The following is a 15,665-nucleotide window of genomic DNA, read 5'->3' as shown; positions in this document are numbered from 1 at the left end:
TTTGACACAGTTTGGTTGCAAGATTTATCCTCCTTGATTGATATAACAAAACACTTATATGATTTAAATTTAAAACTGCAAGGAAAAGATCAGATCATTACAAACATGTGTGAACCAAGTTAAGGCATTCAAATGTAAACTACTTCTTTGGGAAAAGCAGTTGAAAAATGAAGATTTAACGCAATTTTCGACATGCAACATGAACAAATCAAGTTTAAGTGAAACTGCATCGTATCAAAAATACGCAGAAAAAATTGTAAGCCTTAGAACTGAATTTGAAACAAGGTTTGCAGATTTGAAATTTTTGAAGACAAGTTTTCTTTGTTTTTCCTCGAAATTTTCAATAAATATTGAATCAGTACCTAATGAAATGCAAATGGAGGTAATTGAGATCCAGTGCGATTCAGATTTGAAGGCAAAATTCAGTGAAGTTGGCGTGTCTGGATTGTACAAATATTTACCTGCCAGGTTTAAAAATACTCGAAAATTCGCATGTGAAATTATATCCATGTTTGGAAGTGCTTATCGGTGTGAGCAGTTTTTACAGTTATGAAGGGATATAAGTCTCCTGTCAGATCCAGAATTACTGACATTCACCTTGGATCAGTTTTGAAAGTAATCACTGACAAGATTTCTCCCGAACTAGGAAAGAAAGTAGCAGAGAAGAGATGCCAAGTGTCAGGGAGAAAACATTAATTTTATCGTTGTTCTTTTCCTTTTTTTTATACTATACTTTTCAAAATATAAACCTGCGTTTTTATGAAAATTGAATGTTTTTTTTTTTTTTTTTTTTTTTTTTTTTTTTTTTTTTTTTGCGGCACACAAACTTAGACCTCGTTTATTTGGCCCCGTTTTAGCCTTTGAGTTTGACATCCTTGGTGTAGATGGTTATACCAATCTAAGAGTGCAATGATTGGTGGCAGAGGGCATGCAGAAAGTGCAGGTGGGTAACTGAAAAGCTAGGATGACACCGTCTGCACCAATAAATTTGTTAGATAATTTCTTTTTTTATTATGACACTCTTCTATTAATGTTTCGATCTGACCTTAGAAAATTTTTGTCATACGTTTGGGTCTGAATGACGTTTTCAGCGATTATTATTTCTCTGGGCATTTTTGGTTGATACCAGAGATGAATTTCTTACCTCTTAATGTATTAGGAGGAAATAACGAATCATATAATGTGTTTTTGAGAAGTATGGGGGGAGGGGATGAAAAATGCCATGGGAAAGTCTCAAAACCTTATCTATCCTATATCATACACAGATAAGTTTAACACAAAAACGTGTTCGTCAATACTAGACTGGAACAACATAAACTACACCAATGTAAAAGAAAATTGCAAAATTAATTTTCTAGTTTAGCGTCAGTTCAATAATTTTATCTCACGTACAGATGTCCTGTGTACAGATGTTGATTCGAGAAGTTATTATTCTTTTAAGTTTGTCATTATTGATTATTTTTATATTAATACCTGACTATATATTATATTAAATTTTCGTAATTAACAACTATTGAAATTGAATAAAACAGAACGCTAAATAAATAATAGATAGAAAACAAGTTAGAGAGACATTCTCTAGGCCTTGGATTTTTAATTCTTTGACTAATAAGTGCGGGAAAGAATGATTACCAACCTGGTTAAGGATACAAAAGAAATTATGAGGTAAAATTAGCTGCGCAGGGCAAAGAGAATCCCAAATATCTTTCTCTTTCTAGTAGGTGGTAAGAGGAAAAGTGATTATGGAAAGATAACTAAGTAATTCTGCAAGTATAAGGGTAACTGAAAGCAAAGAAATAATTGCATTTATGAGTGAATATTTTGCGATGTTTTACGTCAGATTGCAGCTAAGTCAGTTCCTAATGTGACCGACAGTGATGTGTTCTTTGAGAAACTACGAGCTGGTAATATATGAAATGGAGGCGCTTGCAGTACTGCAAAATCTCAAGTGGAATTCTACCAATTGGGATTTTGCACTTGATGGAATATCAACTCATGTTTATTTTGACTGTGATGTGCAATTTACGTGTTAAATCTGGTAGAGTTTTAAGCGAGTGGAAGGTAGGCAGGATATTGCCATTACTTAGAGGCAAATCAACACCAGAGGCTGAAAATTACAGACCTTTTAGTAAAATGGTGATTAAAGTTTAAAAAGTTAGTTAAAGACCGAATTCAAAATGTTGAAATCAGAATATGGTATGTTATAGTAGGCATTATGTTTGTGAGCAGGGGATGGATGGTTAGGGTGTTTAGTAAAATGGAGAGGAATATGGTTGCAGAGAGAAATCAAAGAGTCATTCATGGCGGTGTGTGGTCAAAGATTAAGTTGCTGACCAGTGGTGTGTTGCAAGGTTCTATTCTTCCACATTCCAGAGAACAGTCCATTCCTGTTTAATTTCTGCATTCACGATACTGAAGATAATTTAATGAGTGATATTTAGTTGTTTGCAGATAATACTAACTTGAGGATGACAAGAGTAAATAAAACAGATAAAGATCTTTCAAGATGACATGAATAAGCCGAAATCGTGTGAACATTACAATGTTCTATCAGTGTGGAAATAAGTTGTGTACCTTTGATTGAACAGGGTTCAACCTCCCAACCGGCCAGGACGTCTATTGATGTCCAGTTCAATCTGAATGAGCTTCGGGCCATATGTGTTGAAAGAACATGGATAAGAAGTGAAAAGTGGGAAGTTTGTCGTTTAGAAGGTGTGAAAATATCTCACATTGAAGAGAACATTTAATCAAATTTGAACGTTCATAGCTGAGTCCCGGTTGCCTATAACAAGAAACGCAGTTCCTTATTCTATGCTGGGTAATTGGATCTTAGTTGTATTAGATAAACTAAAAACTTTTTTAGTTTGTTTTCACTTTTTATTGTACAATACAATTTTAATAATGCCTTCACAAAATAAACATCCTTGCATTGTTTCTTCACTTAAATGTTGCCTTACCTTGGAGAACCAATGTCATTTTTAATATTTGTGCTAATTTGTCTAATCGCGTAGTCGACAAAGCATTTTATTTGTTCTCGAAGATTTTAATTCAAGATAGTTAAATGAAATATTATTTAAAAAAAAAAAATGACTGCCGATTTTCCAGATTGTTATTTTTATTTTTCTTCAAAATCATATTTCGAAGAATACTTCACAGATTTCCTGAAGGATTTCGCTTTAGTGAATTTGCTTTATCGAGAATAACATGAAATTCTTTAATCACATCACTAAATATTTTTTTCTTTATATTGTAATCTTGCACTTCTTGATTTCCCTATATAATTGGTCATTACAAAATAAAAGTAACGGTTATGATTTAAATTGATATATATTTTCTGCTAGTTCAAAGATTATGCTCCAGTTTTAAAGTAAGCGAGACTTTGCTTATATTCTATCATCCAAAATATGTATATGCACATGCATCAAATGTGAAATTTCATTTCCATGTTTTAACAGTAGAACTGAACTTTATTTCGCGTTTGATTTACTCCCCCCCCCCCCATGCTGCATCACTATCAAACACTGTTATGAATCATTGGTGCGGTTGTATTTAATTTTTCATTTTTCTCTAGTAATTGTTCCACATAACTTCAATTTTTAGATACGGAAACTAGCTATTCGTTATTACAAATTAGGAAATTATAAATCAGGAAATTATGTCATATTGAGCAATAGGTGAAATTAATATTTAAAATCACTGTTATAAATGCAATATAACTACATATTTCTTCCGTTATCTGATTTTTTTTCTTGTAGTACAAAGAAGAAATCACTGCACATAAGATGGGAGAATACAAGAGCGCAAAAATCTAAATTGATTACATTACAACTAATAGAAAAATCATGTCAGAAAAAAATATTTATGTAAGAGTTCTAACATCAGCAGATATAACGACACTTTCTTCTTGTTTCGATAGGTGGCATTGTTGAAGTAGCTAAACGTTTGCTAATATTTTACACTAAAATGAATGGGCATGTTACCCAAGTGATTTATGTTTGTAACAGTTGTCTTGCGAACGATTTTATGATAAATTCTCTGAAATACCTGCAGAGCGAAAGATCTATAATCTCCTTCTCCTCCCCCACACAAAAAAAAATTATGTAACGCATATGCTGCTTTTCTTTTAAAATAATAGAAATCCTCTCTTACAAGAAAATTGCATCAAATAATTTATAATTTTTCGACAATAAAAGTGAAACTGATCACTATAAATTAAGAAATTATCTTCGCATAAATAATATACCAGCCTTTAAAAGAAAGAAATGTCTGTATTTCTGTGTTAATGTCTGCTTATCAACAGTTGAAAACAATACGAGACATTCTTGATGTCTTTTGCACTACAGCTTGAGGCACTTTAGTGTGACTTCTGGCGAAGTGTTCTCTCTGTCTTTCTTTTCTCAATAAAAGTGAAAGTAATATAAGCCTTCAGCTTTTCTTCCAGCTAAAAGGATTATTAGCAAGAATTTCTAAGACGTAGATTATTTCAGAAATAACAACCAGCAGTAGAAGTAGTAATTTTTAGATTTTTTTTAAAGAAAGATAAACAAAATTAATACTACTGATCTTTCTTTTGTGGCATGCACACGAGCAGTTTTAAATGGTGAAAATATAGCATAGAATTTCTAAAATTTCAGCAGACAGCAGAACAGCTGATTTTAGATTGCAAAGAAATAGTACAAAATTAGAAGCATACAACAATATTATTACCGTATTTCTTTTGTAAAAAAAAAAAAGAAAAAAAAGTAAAATTAAGCAATAGGTTTTGAATACTTTCTGGAAAAGCTTTCAAAACCTGTAGAAATTTAGAGTAGTTATGAAATTTAGTTCCAGCAGAGAATAAGGAGGGGGAGCATTAGAAAATTTTCTAAATGAGCATACATTTGAATCATTCCACCTAGGATATCTTTCATATATTTTCAGCATATCTGCGTTGATTGTGCACTGGATATTATCTTAATGTGCATGCTATAAAAAAAAGAAAAAAATTAATGCGAGGAGTCCCTGCTAAGTTATTATTGGATATAATTTTTTGATACAGAAAAGGCTCACATTCAGAAACCGAGTAATGCAATTTAACATCGTTTGTTGTTCCTAAAAATTCCTAAAAACAAAACATAAAAAATTCGTTTCTAAAACTGAAATGTGATGATATATATAATGATATTTTTATAGGAAAGAAAGCAAAAGCTCATATTTATTTCAGTAAATATTATTTAAATATATAAATAATTGATAATATATTCAATACAAACATTTCAAAATTCGCGAAAAAAATGGTTTCTGTATTGTAAAGTGAAAGAACAATCAGTGCAACGTTTCCGTTGCACTGATTTCAAGAATAAAATACAGTAAATTTACTAATGCTAAATAGATTCGTTGCAAAGGTTGATCGGTGGTCATTTCAGGATTGATTATTTTTGCACATGTGAAATTCGTTTAAATTTTTGGGAAGACACAATAAATCAATTGTGTGGCAAAAAAAAAAAAAAAAAAAAAAAAACAGTCAAATATCGGAGGTCAATAAAGGAATTTCCGAATAACCTCACCAGTAGCGCACTCAGGATTTAATCTTGGAGGGGGCCGAGCACTCATGATTTAATCTTTCGGGGGGGGGGGTGACTAGACAATTTGAGAATGCATACGACCTATGATTGAGCATCTGCAGTGATTGCCAATACACGATACCTGTGATATCCTCTGGCCCGGCTCGGTCCGCAAGAGTACTACTTCGTTCGCCTTGCTTTCGCAGCGGCCCGGATTCCAGAGAGCTTTAGGGTATTCCCACCTTATTTGGCAGCTAATTCATAAGTAGTGTAGAAATAAAAGACATGACAACATAAAATAAAAAAATGAATTTTAATTAGGAAAAGATTTTTGGAAATTCTTCTAGTGATATTTCCTTTTTCTTTTTTGGTGGGGTAGGGCCCTTTGGCCCCCTCCCTGTGCGCATCACTGAACCTCACCAACAGTTAATCTACTAATAGCATCTAAAATAGCCGTGAAGGGATTAAGGGCGAAGGGAGGTAATGGCATGATAAAAGGTAGAAAGCCGATGAAGTTTTGATCCACAATAAAAGCTAGGGTGAACTGGCTATTTCATCCACCTCGGCCTGTTGGGAGGTTAGAGGCAAATCAACACCAGAGGCAGAAAATTGCAGACCTTCTAGTGAAGAGGTGATTAAAGAGTTCAAGACCGAATTCAAAAATGGTTATATCAGAATATAGTATATTATAATGGGTATTATGTCTGTGAACAAGGGATGAAATTAGGTGTTTGGTAAAATGGAATTTCTGACAGGAAGATGGCTGTCAGAAATCATAGAGTAATGTATGGTGGTGTGTTGCAAGGCTCTTTTCTTCCACATTCCATAGAACAGTCCATTCCTGTTTAATTTCTCGATTAACAATATCGAATGTAATTTAATGAGTGATATTAATTTGTTTGCTGATAATGCTAATTTGAGGATGACAAGAGTAAATGAAACAGACACAGATATTACAAGATGACTTGAATAAGCCAAAATCGTGTGAACATTTTAATGTTCTATCAATGTGCCAAAATGTGGAGTTTGTACCTTCCGTTTGAAAAGGGTTCAGCCTGTATATTATATTAATGAAATTTCACTTCTGGATAATGATCGGACTACAGATATGTGGTTGGAGGCTGAGAGGACAAAGAATTTCAGAGACGCCTGTTAGTAAAATTAGCAAAATAGCAGAGAAGGTTATTTGGATGCTTACAAAGGTGCTGACTAGTAGGGATAAAGTAGTCATTATTGTTTAGAAAAGTTTGAAACGCCCGTATCTGTTGAAATGTTTCTGCATTGTTCTACATATCAAAAAGATTATAAAAATCGCTTGAATTCGAAGCTGTGAGTAAAGTCTTAGGATTTATCAAATCACCACTGTCAGAAACGGGCGAAAACTAGTACAGGTAGTTTTCACTTTACTAATTTTTTTTTTTAAATTGTGCGCAGTGAAGGAAGTATGATTTTAAGAACGTAACAGCATAATGATCGGTTAGAAAGAGCCTTGGCAAAACAACTGTCTTATTCGTAGTTTTCTTCAATTACACCTGATTTTTAGGTTTTTTTCTTTTTAACTATAATCCTTTTGATCTTCCAACAATGTCAAAAAGAAGCAACAGTGCAAAACCACAAAATGAGAAAAAGAAACAAAGAAAAGCAATTACCTTAGGGAAGAAATACGAAATCATCACCCGCCATCAAAGCATTACCCGTTTTTAGAATGCTGAAAGACCAAAAAGTTGATGACTGCAAAGATACTTTTGCTGCAAGTAGTGGGTGGTTTGACCGCCGTAAAAAGCGGACTGGTTGGGAAAAAATTAAAATACAAGGTGAAGCTGCAAGCACTTGATAACGAGGCTGCAAAATGTTATCCAGAAAAATTATTAGAAATAATTAAAGAAGGAAATTACTCTCCATCGCAGATTTCTAACGTCGACAAAACGGGCGTTTTTTTAGAAACGGATGCATGCAAGAACTTATATCGCAAACGAAGAATCCTCATTGCCAGGCTTTAAAGCATCAAAAGATCGCATCATTTTACTATTAGGAGGAAATGCTGTTGGCTCTTGCAAACTAAACACCTTATTTGTGCATTGATCAGAAAATTCAAGTAGCTTAAAAGTAATAAGGCTACTCTCCCAGCAATACGGAATTCAAAATTAGGCTTGGTTCATCGGTTGCCTATTCAAAGATTAGCTTATGCATCACTTTATTAATGAAGTGAAACTTTATTGTTAGAAAAAAACAAATTGTATTTATAGTGCTTCTGATAATTGATAATGCACCTAGCCATCTCCCAACAGTTTATATTTGCTCTAATGTAAAAACAGTCTTTTAAACTCCAAATGTAACTTCTCTTTTACAACCAATGGATCAAGAAGTGATTGTAATTTTTAAAGCACGCTTTCTAAAAGAGACTTGAAATGTTAATTTCCAGATTAAAATTCGTACATTAATTGTTATTAAATATTAGAGATAAATATTAGAGATAAAGATCGCATCATTTTACTATTAGGAGGAAATGCTGTTGGCTCTTGCAAACTAAACACCTTATTTGTGCATTGATCAGAAAATTCAAGTAGCTTAAAAGTAATAAGGCTACTCTCCCAGCAATACGGAATTCAAAATTAGGATTGGTTCATGGGTTGCCTATTCAAAGATTAGCTTATGCATCACTTTATTAATGAAGTGAAACTTTATTGTTAGAAAAAAACAAATTGTATTTATAGTGCTTCTGATAATTGATAATGCACCTAGCCATCTCCCAACAGTTTATATTTGCTCTAATGTAAAAACAGTCTTTTAAACTCCAAATGTAACTTCTCTTTTACAACCAATGGATCAAGAAGTGATTGTAATTTTTAAAGCACGCTTTCTAAAAGAGACTTGAAATGTTAATTTCCAGATTAAAATTCGTACATTAATTGTTATTAAATATTAGATAATATGTTGAGAATAATTTATTTACTAAATGTAGTTTTAATTTAACATTAATTACCTCGTTTTTCTTTACAGACAGGGTTACTATCATGAGATATTTTGCCTAGAAATGCATTAAAACCAAGCCGATAACCAGCAATTTATGAAGATTGTTAAGTTGTTGGAAACATCTCATGCTGGATTTGCGAAATAAAAATGAAATAATTCCGAGAAGGTTGCACTTCTAGTGAGTAAGGGAAAATCCTCAAAATGAGAATGGAATCGACACCTCAAATTAAAAGCAATGAGTAATTCTCCTCCTGCAGCAGTGAAGATGGCTCAGTCACATTTCCTATTGAAATATCTTAACTTAGATGAATATAGTGAAAAGTATTTCGCAAGTGATCATGCAAGAAGCAGTTTGTATATCAGAGTCGCCTAAACCGACATCAGAAAACTCACATTAATCAGTCGAATAAAAAAAATAAATGTATATGTACGCCAAAAGTATACCAGAAAGCCTTTAAACGATTAGGTCACTTAAAAGCGGAAGACATTTCATAGCAATCGAACAATAACAGACTCCAGTAGTAAAGACTCATGCGAAAAATATGAGAAAAACTTTCATCACCGTGACGGCCTAAAGAAAATGCATGTGAAAGACGAAGAAAAGCATTTCTTCTACATGTCAAGAACTTCCTTGATTCAGCAAATCTTCGAGAGCATCTGAAAACATGCTCAATCGAGAAGCAATTTCCGTGTGAAAATTAGAACATGACCTCGAAACATCAAGTGTGAAAAATGCAAGAAGACATATCCTTTACAGTCCTGTCTTCAACGACACAAAACTTCTCATACTGGGAAACGTTTTCCTTTAACCGAACGTAAAAAGGAGTTTTCCTATTTTAACTCTTTTGAGCTGCATTTCAGAAATTGTGAACACTACAAACACTTCCCGATTAAATTGCCAGGCACAGAGAAAGCAAATACAGCCATCTACAAATCAGTCTGCAAAGTTCCTAGTGGAGAAAGGCGTGTTTCTTGTGAAGCGAGTGCCAAATCATTTTCCGCAATGGCATTTCTTAAAAGGCATTACGCTGTTCACACGAATTGAGTAGCCTTTTCAATCCCAAATATGCCACAAGACATTTGCTTTCTCTCAGATACTAACACACCACATAGGTAGTGTGCACTTAAAGGAGAAACCTTTCACCTGTGAAATGTGAGAGAGCCTTTATAAAAACAGAAAGCTTTTGTTTCACATCAGAGAGGTTCACGGAAAAGAGAAGCACTGTGAGTGAAATTTGTAGGAAATCATGACTGTAGACAAATCCTTAAAAGTATCTCAGATCTCATAGTGAAGAAAAAGCTTTTAATTTCTTGTGTAGCTCTAGGTTTTCGATTCTACGGTTTCTTAAAGGGCACCATGATCTTTATGCATTCACTGAAAACTTTTCGTGTAAAATACGGGGCAAACAATTTTCTCAATCATGAAAACTACATCACAAAGCAAACTGAAGATAAGTGGTTTACATCCAAATTCTGTCACAAGAAATTCTTGGACCGATCTCACCTGAGCAGTCATGAAAGAGTACACACCAGAGAGACCTTTTCCATGCAAAATTGGCAACAAGACACTTTCAGACAGTTCGAGTGTGAAAACAAATCTAAGACTGCATACTAGTGAAAACTCACTAGTATTGTGTGTAGATCTAAATTTTCAACTCTATAGTTCAAGACAGTTCGAGTCTGGAAAAACATCTAAGAATTCATACTGGTGAGAAACCTTTTCTCTGCAAAATTTGCAACAAGAGGTTTACAGATAGTTCGCAAATGAAAAGACATCTAAGAATTCACACCGGTGTGAAACCTTTTCTCTGCGAAATTTGCAACAAGGAGTTTTCAAAAAGATCAAATCTGAAAACACATCTAAGTATTCACACCGGTGAGAAACCTTTTCTATGCGAAATTTGCAACAAGAGGTTTACACAGAGTTCACATCTGAAAAGTCATATAAGAATTCATACTGGTGAGAAAACTTTTCTCTGCAAAATTTGCAACAAGAAGTTTTCCAACAATTCGAGTCTGGGAAAACATCTAAGAATTCATACTAGTGAGAAACCTTTTCTATGCGAAATTTGCAACAAGAGGTTTTCTAACAGTTCGACTCTGAAGAGACATCTAAGAGTTCATACTGCTGAGAAACCTTTTCAATGCGGAATTTGCAACAAGAAGTTTTCAGACAATTCGACTCTGAAAATACATCGAAGAATACATGATGGTGAGAAACCTTTTCTCTGCAAAATTTGCAACAAGGAGTTTTCACAAAGATCAAATCTGAAAACACATCTAAGTATTCACACCGGTGAGAAACCTTTTCTATGCGAAATTTGCAACAAGAGGTTTACACAGAGTTCACATCTGAAAAGTCATATAAGAATTCATACTGGTGAGAAAACTTTTCTCTGCGAAATTTGCAACAAAAAGTTTTCCAACAATTCGAGTCTGGGAAAACATCTAAGAATTCATTCTAGTGAGAAACCTTTTCTTTGCGAAATTTGCAGCAAGAGGTTTTCTAACAGTTCGACCCTGAAGAGACATCTAAGAGTTCATACTGGTGAGAAACCTTTTCAATGCGGAATTTGCAACAAGAAGTTTTCAGACAATTCGAGTCTGAAAATACATCGAAGAATACATGATGGTGAGAAACCTTTTCTATGCGAAATTTGCAACAAGCAGTTTTCAGATAATTCGTCTTTGAAAAGTCATCTACGAGTTCATACTGATGAGAGACCTTTTCTATGCGAAATTTGCAACAACAGGTTTTTGCAAAGATCACATCTGAAGACGCATATAAGAATTCATACTGGTGAGAAACCTTTTCTATGTGAAATTTGCAACAAGAGGTTTTTAGACAGTTCGAATCTGAAAAGTCATCTAAGAGTTCATACTTGTGAGAAAAGTTTTCTATGTGAAATCTGCAACAAGGTGTTTTCATACAGTTCGACTCTGAAAAGACATCTAAGAGTTCACTCCTATGAGAAACCTTTTCTCTGTAAAAATTGCAACAAGAAGTTTTCAGATAGCTCGACTCTGAAAAGTCATCTAAGAGACCATACTGGTGACAAACCTTTTGTATAAGAAATTTCCAACAAAAAGTTTTCAGACAGTTCGAATCTGAAAAGTCATCTAAGAGTGCAGAGGGATGAGAATTTTTTCACTTTTCGCTTCTGTAGTTATACGTTTTCGGCTATTCAGTTCTTAGAAATCACCAAAAGGCTATCGTCCAACTGATGAAGAGTTTTTTTACGTGTAATATATGTAGCAAACAATTTTGTGAATCAGGCTATCTTAAAAAACACATGAAAATGCACACCACACATACCTCCTTTTCACGCGAAATCTGTCACGAGATAATCTTTGAAAATCGTTTACCTGAAGAGACACGAAAGAGTTCACATCAGATAGAAATCGTTTCAATGTGAAATTTGCAAAACAATGTTTCAGACAGTTCGAGTCTGTAAAGACATCTAGAAGTTCATGCTGGTTAGAATCTTTTTCTATGCGAAATTTGCAACAAGGGTTCAGACGGTTCGAATCTGAAAAGATACGAAAGTTTCACACCACAAACTTTTTCTATGCAAAATTTGCAATAAGCGGTATTCAGTCAGTTCAAGTCTGAAAAGACATCTAAGAATATATATTGATGAGAAAATTTCACTTGTCACATGCTCAGCTCTGTTTTCTACTCTAAGATCCCTTAAAAAGCACCAGAAATAGCACCGTCTAACTAAATAAAGCTTTTTTCATGTAAAATATGCAGGAAGCAATTTTCTGAATAAGGCTATCTTAAAAATCACATGAAAAAACATACCAGAGATTACTCCTTTGCATGCAAAATCTCACAAGAAATTTTTCAAGTAGTCTCACCTGAAAAGACGAAATGGTTCACATCAGAGAAAATTTTTCCATGCGAAATTTTTAACAAGAGGTTTCAACAGAGTTCGCATTTGAAAACACATCTAAGTGTGCATACCGATGAGAAACATGGCACTTGTCCAACATGCGAGTAAACATTCTTGCGAAAGGATCATGTGGTGACCCTCTGAAGAATTCAACACAGCAATTGAGTGGTGGGTGAATGTGTGCCTTTGTCACATATGTACAATTATATTTGCATTTCTCCAAGTCGCCCTTTTAAACACAACTTAAAATTAATCCTTGTGAATGGATTTATTATTATTTGTTTATCGAAAATAAATAATACATTATTGTCAAGCATTGCTTTTCCAAGTGTCACTTGAGTTTTAAAAATATCCTTCTTAGGTGGACTAAAGAAAAAGTCATCGCAAATTTATCAAAACAGTGGGAACGGACTGGGTTTTAATATCACACAAAAATTGAACTCTTATAGGCAATGTTTAGTGCAATGCAATATCAGGAACCTGCTAACACCAAGCAGGGATTTTTCGAAGTCACTTCAAGGGTTCACTATTTCTTTTGCTTAATTTTTTCAACTAATTTAGAAATAAAATCCTCTTGAAGGAATGGATATACTTATTTCCCTAATGAACTATCTATGATTTTCTTTTCTTTCTTTTTTTTTTTTTTTTGATGGTATTCGGTCGGTTTCCTCGCATATTGCTTAAATTAAATAGAGGCTTTGCACTTAATGATGAAAAAAGAAGAAAAATCTGTTTCAGAAAAGTGTTTGAAGAGCTTGGTTTTTCTCGTACGAGGCAGATGAAAATAATTTCAGGTCACTGATTAATTTCTTCTGTGAGAACTCTCGGGTGAATTTTGTACAAGCTGATGTCTAGTAACCATGACAAGTTTCCGTGCAACCTTTTTAATGTGTAGCCACAGTATCCCCTCGTCTTTTGAAGTTCATATGTTTCAAGACCATCAGAGTAGATAAGAAAATGAAAGCAATGAAAGTGGGAAGACATCAGCAGATAGTATAAGGTAATGTGCAAATTCACTGTACGAGTTTTAAATTATTTTCATCCTAAATATCAAAGAGGACTTGTTGGATGAATTAGATTTTAGTTAATTAGTTTTATTTTATTCATTATTGGTTTTTTATTTTTGTTTACACTACCATTTCATACATTCCACGTTTTTTAGTTTACTATGAAATGAGAATTGTTTTCATTTACTTTGCAGAAAAGTCAAGTAACAGAAATTACTTAGCAATTACAAATTGTAATTGCTAAGCAATTTCGGCTGAGGAGCTTCACTTTCTGAAATTTAATAAAATACAGTTCTTTGTTAATGTAGTGAGAATATTTTAATTACATAATTGCTTGTAAAAAATACTCCTTTTAATGTATAAGCTTTTAAAAAAATATATATAATAAAGAGGTTTCGGATATGACAATGTGTCTCTGGGGATATAACTGAAATTAAATTCTAAAAAAGAAAATTAGATCAAGTAATCACACAAACACACAGTCTTTTCTCTACTTCAAAATAAGACTTGTACTCTCCTCGACTTTTACTCATGAAAATGTTACATGAAACTTCCTTGAGGAAATTTCACCTGAAGGAACTGATGAGAGATTCTGTTATACTGATGACAGCGATTTACCTAATTTCTAATCCCATTTCTAATCACTTTAAATTCAATTTCATTTATTTCTCTCACGACGCTCTATCTCTATGCAATTTTTTCTTCCCTGTATGGTGTAGTTTCATTTGAGACAACACCATACCCAAAGATTTTGTACATGATCCAACCTATTTATAGAGGTGCAGAAGGGCCATTCGAAGAAGTGTTCGTCATTATTATGACTTACATCAGCAAAAGGTATCTGATGAGATTCAAGAGAACGTTTTGAAAAGTTCATATTGTTTCTATTTTGGAAACATATTCAGTCGACTGTAAATACCAAGTGTAGTTAGGGTTAATTATTAAAATTTCAGCCATTATTTCATTTATTAATATATATTACAATCACTGCATTATAAAATAATAAAACTGGTATTATGGGAAGGAAATGAAAATGCCACTGTCATACTGGCCGCAAAGCCAAAACACAAACAACTGAAGTTAAAACTCAGTTGCTCTGCACAGCGATGTTAAAACACTACTTCAATGCTAACCAAAAACCATATCAGCATGTCACATACTGGACTGCATTCCTCAAATACATTAAGTAGTGATTGTTATAAACATAAAAGTCACTTTATTTTAAATTAAGGGGATATAAAATCCACATTGTTTTAAAACCGAATAAGAAACTCAAAGATTGGAATTAGAGAGTTTCATGACGAATATAGTAAACTATAAAGTATCGGCGATCACTAGCGTGAGCTAATGCAAGTGACCCTAATACGTAGTACAATACCGGACAACTCGTTGCAAAGGTGGGGAAGTTCAGATCGCTATTCTTAGGTATTTTCCATAATGTAAAAACACATTTCCTAGTGTTAAATTGTGAATGAAACTATGTTGTGTAATTTAATTTTTTTCATTCACATTTAACATTGCTTATTATGTATTAATCATGATTTGTATAAAAATTATTTATAATTCCTTAATTTAGGATTACTATTTAAATATTTATTCTAAACTTAACCTACTATTAATTTATTAAGCAATAATATGTGCAGAATTTATAATAACTAAAATATATATATGATGTAATGAAAAGTGTTAATATAATTAATTGTATACGTAATGAAAAAGCTGATTAAGTAGCTCAAATATTCTGTTTATTCTTATTTGTGAAAATTTAACGTTATATAATCACTCATGTAGTAGTAGAGCATTGTATTACATTAGCGAGATGTTTGCGTTCATTTGTTGTCATGGAGACGCATGAAATAAACAAGCACGAGTCGAAGAGTGCGTGACCTTCGGACTAAAAGGAGAAGAAAAATAATAGAAGATTTTTAATTAGAGAGAAGAGAGGAAGTTTTTGCGGAGTGGGAAGGAAGGTAGGATACAAGCAAAGGAAGTGGAAGAAAATTATAAGTTCTCTAGGGCAGAAATTCATGAGAATAGTGTTTAGAAGTGAGCCAAAACATAGTAAATCATATACTTAGCTGCAAGTGAAGTCAGCTGTGTTGTAAAAGAAAATTAATGCCGTAACCGGATAAATAAAGAACTGGACATTCAATGGAAAATTCTGATTAGTTCCAGTTAATCTAGGATTACGTCTTAATTCTATGTTGCCCTGAGAAGAATTATATTGAAATTAACTAGTTTGAGAA

At 33.3% G+C, this 15,665-nt stretch overlaps 1 protein-coding gene across 1 annotated transcript in view; it reads left to right on the top strand.

The window, feature by feature from the left end:
* The first annotated feature begins 199 nt into the window (after positions 1–199).
* Positions 200–15,665, top strand: part of LOC150093455 (uncharacterized) — a 74,017-nt gene continuing 58,551 nt past the window's right edge. The window contains exons 1-2 of the mRNA XM_090413624.1: positions 200–530; positions 10,180–11,582. Coding sequence (XP_090269750.1) covers positions 200–530; positions 10,180–11,582 — 1,734 coding nt within the window. The remainder of the gene's footprint in view (positions 531–10,179; positions 11,583–15,665) is intronic.

Source organism: Typopeltis vanoorti, chromosome 24, assembly GCF_054136105.1.
Source record: "Typopeltis vanoorti isolate ZY-2024b chromosome 24, IOZ_Tvanoo_1.0, whole genome shotgun sequence".
Taxonomy (NCBI): domain Eukaryota; kingdom Metazoa; phylum Arthropoda; class Arachnida; order Uropygi; family Thelyphonidae; genus Typopeltis; species Typopeltis vanoorti.
The sequence above is the reverse complement of the archived record's forward strand: the minus strand, read 5'-3'. Positions and strand labels throughout refer to the sequence as shown.